The sequence below is a fragment of the Lycium ferocissimum genome, chromosome 3, assembly GCF_029784015.1.
Source record: "Lycium ferocissimum isolate CSIRO_LF1 chromosome 3, AGI_CSIRO_Lferr_CH_V1, whole genome shotgun sequence".
Taxonomy (NCBI): Eukaryota; Viridiplantae; Streptophyta; class Magnoliopsida; order Solanales; family Solanaceae; genus Lycium; species Lycium ferocissimum.
In genome coordinates this window covers 67667137-67673638 of record NC_081344.1, presented here as the reverse complement: position 1 = coordinate 67673638, position 6502 = coordinate 67667137, and the positions used below count along the sequence as shown (strand labels likewise).

General features: G+C 41.9%; 1 protein-coding gene across 1 annotated transcript; it reads left to right on the top strand.

The window, feature by feature from the left end:
* The first annotated feature begins 1715 nt into the window (after positions 1 to 1715).
* Positions 1716 to 2426, top strand: LOC132049023 (uncharacterized). Its single transcript, XM_059439696.1, has 3 exons — positions 1716 to 1741; positions 1831 to 1944; positions 2129 to 2426. The coding sequence occupies exons 1-3, from the start codon at positions 1716 to 1718 to the stop codon at positions 2424 to 2426; spliced, it is 438 nt and encodes a 145-aa protein (XP_059295679.1).
* The last annotated feature ends 4076 nt before the right edge of the window (positions 2427 to 6502 follow it).

Below are 6502 nucleotides of genomic sequence, written 5' to 3'. Positions count from 1 at the left end.
TCCATCTCAGCATCCGCATCTCAGCTACCGTCATCTTCTGGACATGAGCTTTCTTAACTGGACAAAGATTTCGTCCCATACAACATAGCTGGTCTAACCACCGCTTTGTAGAACTTTCCCTTTAGAATAGACGGCACCTTCTTATCGCACAACACCCCCGATGCGAGCTTCCATTTCATCCATCCCGCTCCAATACGATATGTGACATCGTCGTCAATCTCGCCAGTCCCTTGGATGATCGACCCCAGGTACTTGAAACTTTCTTTCTTCGGGATGACCTGAGTATCCAGCTGCACGTCCTCGTCCTCTACTTGACTCCCATCACTGAACTTGCACTCTAAGTACTCTGTCTTAGTCCTGCTCAACTTGAAACCCTTCGACTCCAGAGTCTGTCGCCAAACCTCCAGTCTCGCGTTAACACCACTCTGCGACTCGTCAATAAGCATAATATTATTTGCATGCACCAGGGAACCTCTCCTTGAGTGTGGCTTGTCAGAACGTCTATTGCCACAGCAAACAGAAACGGATTAAGCGCGGACCCCTGGTGCAGGGCCATCGTGACTGAAAAGTGTTCTGAGTCACCTTCAACCGTCCTCACTAGGGTCTTGGCTCCATCATACATGTCCTTAATTGCTCTAATATATGCTACAGGAACACCTCTAGCCTCCAGACATCTCCACAGCACCTCTCTTTGAAATCCAAGCAAAACCCCCAATTTTTAGTATAAATCCTAACTCTTAAATTCAAGAATCCAACACTAATAATGGAAGATATATGATTAACAACCTTAGATACAACATAAGCTAGCATAATCCCAACCAACAAATCTTGATTTAGAAGCCTAAATAAAAAATCCATTAAACCTACTTTAATCTTCCATTACTAATGAACTAATAAGGAAAAAAGGAATTCTAAGATGATTAGGGATTATGAAATAGAAAGGGGATTAGAAGGACTTACCACCAAGAATCTTCTCCAAGAATCCTCTAGAGTTTCTCCCAAAAGCTCAATTTTTGGAATAGTAATAAATGATAGACTAAGGGCTTTTAATACACACTTAATGAATATAACAGGCCCGATACTGATATAGCGACATCGGGACAGCTACGACGGCACCGCCCCGACATCCACTCAGACCGTCGGGACGGTCAAGCCACAAAGAACTTGAACGCCCCAGTGGCCATCCCACCGCTATAGCGGTGCAGCTGGGACGGTGCAGACACTAGTACCAGAAATCCCCAAAAATTATCTCAAGCTCAACCGAAATCCCGACTAACTCCTGAGGTCATCTGCTCATAAATCACATACACAGACACATAGAAAAACACGCTACGAATGCACTTGGGGCCTCGAAATTCCCAATGGAGGTCTCGTTGTCCGAGTTAACCCCTGATACCTCAATTCTAACTTCCCAACCCAAGTCCTAAAATGCAGCCGAGTGTATCAAAAACCAAACCAGATATACACATAAGTCTTAAAAGATAATCCGGACCTCTCGGAATCGACGAATTTTCAAAAAAGATCCGTTTACCCAAAAGTCAACTTTGAGTCAACTCTTTTCTACTTTAAGCCTAAATTTCAGAAAAAGTCACCCGAATCAAATCTAGACACCTCAAGAAGCATGTAAATAGTCCCCTTAGGTCAAAAGTGAACTAACCATGCTCGGAAAGGGGTGAAAATACTAGAAAGACTATAACGACCAAGCGAGTCGTTACATGCTAATATTCCAGAAAGTTCGAAGGTAGCTAATGATAAGACCAAAAAGACTGTAAAAGGGGCTCTCCGCCCTTTGACTCAGCTTTTCAAATCTAAACCTCCGTTTCCTCAAAGGTTAGTGAAGAAGAAGGAAGATGCTAAGTTCGAGAAATTTTATGATCAGCTGAAGCAGTTATCTCTGAACTTCCCATTTTTGGATACTGTCAAGGAGATGCCCGATTTTACTAAGTACTTGAAAGACCTGCTGACCAAGAAAAAGATGGTGCAACATGAAATCGTGAGTTTGACTCACAATATGAGTTCCATTATTTCAACAACTACTATCCAAAAAAAAAAAAAAGATCCTAGGGCACTCACCATTCCTTGTTTTATTAAGTAACATGATTTTGTTTGTGCTCTGTGTTTTTGTTAGTGCTCTGTGTGATAATGGGACGAGTATAAATCTGATGCCACTTACTATCTATAAGCAATCAGGTTTGGGGAGGCCAAGACCGACTACTATGAGGTTACAGATGGCAGATAGATCTATTAAGCGGCCGGTTGGCGAGGCTGATCATGCTCTTGTGCGGGTTGGTAAATTTATGTTGCCTGCTGATTTTTTGATTCTTGACTGTGCTGTTGATCGGAATATTCCTATTATCCTGGAGAGACCTTTCCTTTCTACGGGAAGAGCTCTCATGGATTCGGAAAAGAATGAAATAAAATTCTGAGTCAATGATGAAGAGGTGACTTTTCAAGCAAGTAAGGGGATGAAGTTACCAAGTGCTTACGAGAGTATTTAGGTGATTGATTCTTTTGATGCTGTTGATGAAGATGTAGAATTCAAAATGGAAAAAGAAAATTTGGGAGAAGCTCTGGTTGTTATTCTTGTAAATTTTGATGCTGAAGACATGAAGGGTTATGTGGAGATGGTTAATTCGCTTGCTGGGTTGGGCTCATATTCTTACCACCCAAAGAAGCTTGATCTTGATCTGGAAAATATAACAACTACTCCAAAGAAAGCCTTCTATCGTTGAGCCACCGAAGCTTGAGCTTAAGCAACTCCCATCACATTTAAAGTATGAGTTCCTTGGTCCAAATAATACGTTACCAGTGATTGTTTCAGCATTACTGACTGAGGAGCAGATCGAGAGGCTTGTGGAGATATTACGTGAGTATAGGCGTGCTATTGGTTGGACCATAGCAGATATTCGGGGGATTCCTTTTGGGATCTATGAGCATAAAATCCAGTTAGAGGAGGATAGCAAGCCGAGTGTGGAACATCAAAGGAGACTGAACGAAAAAATACAAGAGGTCGTCAAGAAAGTAATATCAAGTGGTTAGACGCTGGAGTGGTTTACCTTATTACTGATAATAAATGGGTGAACCCAGTTCAATATGTTCCGAAAAAAGGTGGTATCACAGTATTGTCCAATGCAAAGAATGAGCTGATTCTGACGAGGACTGTGACAGGTTGGAGAGTTTGCATGGACTATTATAAGCTTAACACTGCTACTTGCAAGGATCACTTCCTTATGCCTTTTATTAGTCAGGTGCTTGATCAGCTAGCGAGGCGGTCTTACTATTATTTTGGCTAAAATCAGATCAACATCGCCCTTGAGGATTAGAAGAAGACGACATTTACTTGTCCTTATGGGACATTTTCTTTCAGCAGGATGCCCTTCGGCCTTTGTAAGGTATCTGCTGCCTTTTAGCAGTGTATGATATCGATATTCTTTGATATAGTGGAATACTTTCTTGAGGTCTTTATGGATGATTTCTCTGTTGTTGGTGATTCTTTTGATGACTGTCTTGACCATCTGGGTCGAGTGCCTAAATGCTGTGAGGAGACTAATCTGGTGTTGAATTGGGAAATGTGTCATTTCATAGTAAAGGAAGGGATCGTTCTTGGGCATAAAATCTCTGAAAAGGGGATTGAGGTCGATCAGGCGAAGATTGATGTGATTTCAAAACTTCCTCCACCTATCTCAGTTAAGGGTGTCCGGAGTTTCTTGGGACATGCGGGTTTCTATAGGCGTTTCATCAAAGATTTCTCCAAAATTGCTAATCCGTTGTGTAAGCTTCTTGAAAAAAAAAAGGCTAAGTTCGAGTTTGACGAGAAGTGCCGAAAGGCATTCGATGAATTGAAGGAGTGTTTGACCACAACTCCTATTATTGTTTCTCTTGACTGGTCCCTACCGTTTGAATTGATGTGTGATGCAAGCGGTTTCACAATTGGTGTTGTGCTTGGTTAGAGGCATAACAAAATCATGCACCCGATCTACTATACGAGTAAGACTCTCAATGCGGCGAAGAGGAACTACACGGTGACTGAGCAAGAGCTGCTTGCCATAGTGTATGCTTTTGAGAGGTTTTCGGCCTATTTGTTAGGGTCCAAAGTCGTGGTGTATACTGATCATGCCGCCTTGAGGTATTTTACGGCGAAGAAAGAAGCAAAATAATGGTTGATTCGATGGGTCCTTTTGTTATAAGTGTTCGATTTTGAGGTGAAAGATCGTAAAGGGTCCGAAAATCAGGTTGTTGACCATCTATCATGGCTTGAAGAAGCTGGGGTGCCATCAGAGAAGCTAGATATTGATGATGCATTTCCAGATGAGCGGGTGTTGGCGGTGTCAATGGAGGTGGCACCATGGTATGCAGACATTGCCAACTATTTGGTAATGGGCATAATTCCATATGAGATCAAGTCATACCAAAAGAAGAAGTTTTTGCGGGATTCTCATCAATACTACTGGGATGAGCCATACTTGTTCAGAATATGCGCTGATAACATCATTCATCGTTGTGTTCCCAAGAGTGATATGATGGCGATTCTGAAGGCATGCCACGACTCTCCAGTTGGGGGTCATCACTGTGGTAACCGGACTACTGCTAAAGTTCTTGAATGCGGTTACTACTGGCCTACTCTCTTTCATGATACAAATATGTTGTGTGGTCTTGTGATCAGTGTCAAAGACAAAGGAGTATTGGTAGGAGGCAAGAGATGCCTATGAACTTTGTGATGGAAGTGGAGATGTTCGATGTCTGGGGTATTGATTTTATGGGGCCTTTTGTGAGCTCTTGTGGCATGAATTATATCTTAGTTACTTGTTGATTATGTGTCAAAATGGGTAGAAGCGGTGGCTTTACCTAATAATGAAGCCAAGAGTGTCATGGGGTTCTTAAAGAAAAACATATTTACTCGATTTGGTACCCCGAGGGCGATAATCAGTGATGGTGGTTCTCACTTTTGCAATAGAGCCTTCGCGGGGTTGATGGAGAAGTATGGTGTGAAACATAGGGTGGCAACTCCTTATCACCCTCAGACAAGTGGGCAAGTTGAAGTCTCAAATCGGGAAATCAAGAGTATTTTGGCCAAGACGGTCAATGCGAACAGAACTGACTGGTCCCGAAAGCTTGATGATGCTCTATGGGCTTACCGGACTGCGTACAAGACCCCGATTGGGACTTCGCCTTTCAAGCTAGTTTTTGGCAAAGCTTGCCACCTGCCCGTTGAACTGGAGCACAAGGCCATGTGGGCGTTGAAGAAGCTAAACATGGATTGGGAAAAAGCAACTAAGCTCCGGTTGTTTCAACTCAATGAGATGGATGAATTCCGCTATCAGGCCTATGAGAGTGCAGCATTGTATAAAGAGAGGATGAAGCAGTATCATGATAAGAAAATCCTCAAATGAGACTTCCAAAAGGGTGATTCTGTCTTACCGTATAATTCTAGACTGAAGCTGCTACCGGGCAAGTTGAAATCAAAGTAGTCCGGCCCTTTCGAGGTGATGAGTGCTTTGCCCCATGGGGCGATTGAATTGAAGTCCGGAGATGGAACACGGACATTTAAGGTGAACGGGCAGAGGGTGAAGCATTACCATGGTTGCATTGATGGTGATAAGATCGTGGATCCGTACAGATTGAAGCATGGCTACACTTTTGACCCGGAGTAAAAATAGGTAGCACCGTCGTGCCGCGACGTTAAATCAAGCGCTTTTTGGGAGGCAACCCAAGTTTAATTCTTTGTTGTTTTTTTATTTTTGTAGCTTAGATAGTGTTTATATAGGGTAACGTTTGTTTTGGTGCAGGATGAAAACTGGAGGAAAACTAGACTTATACGGTCCGTATAATATTGTACGGACCATATAAGCCAATCGTGAAAGGTAAGAAAATTAGCAAGGTCTTTGTTTTAGTTGCATTATTCAATACGATCACTTTCACGGATCGTGTTATTTTATACGGACCGTATAAGTAGTCGTATCGAATAATGTAACTTAAGAAATGGAAAGTCTAAGAGATTGAAGTTACACAGACCGTATAACTTTATACGACTAGTATAACTTCTTAAAAAAAAATCAAACTCAAGCAGAGGGTTTAAATAACCCACAAAACACGCCTCCCTCCATCTTTCCCACTTCCTCCACCATTAACTTCCATTCAATACCAAAACCCACAACTTTCATAACCTATACCCACTCAAATTCCCCATTAATCTCCATAAAAACACCAACATTCACTTCCAAATCTCATCATCATCATCTGTTCACTAGAAACAGACCTCTGCTCAAATTTACTTGTGTTGCTTGTGTGTTTCACTAAATTTTCTCAAGAATCCTTCTCAATCTCATCAATACATAGGTATGTTGACGCTCTACTCTTTAATTTGCTCATATGGGTGTAATTTAATTGTTGGGTGTTGATTAAACTAGGGTTTTAGTGAAAATTTCCATGGTTCATGATTTTTCTAAATGGGGATGAGTATAATGAGCTATTGTAAATTCATGGGGTTGAGAAATCAACATCC

Excerpts from the sequence above, each read along its gene's own strand:
- LOC132049023 (XM_059439696.1), top strand. The coding sequence starts at position 1,716 with ATGCTAATATTCCAGAAAGTTCGAAG. Across the intron at positions 1,742-1,830 it reads ATATTCCAGAAAGTTCGAAG|GTTAGTGAAGAAGAAGGAAG; the intron begins GTAGCTAATGAT and ends GTTTCCTCAAAG. Across the intron at positions 1,945-2,128 it reads GAGATGCCCGATTTTACTAA|TGCTCTGTGTGATAATGGGA; the intron begins GTACTTGAAAGA and ends TGTTTTTGTTAG.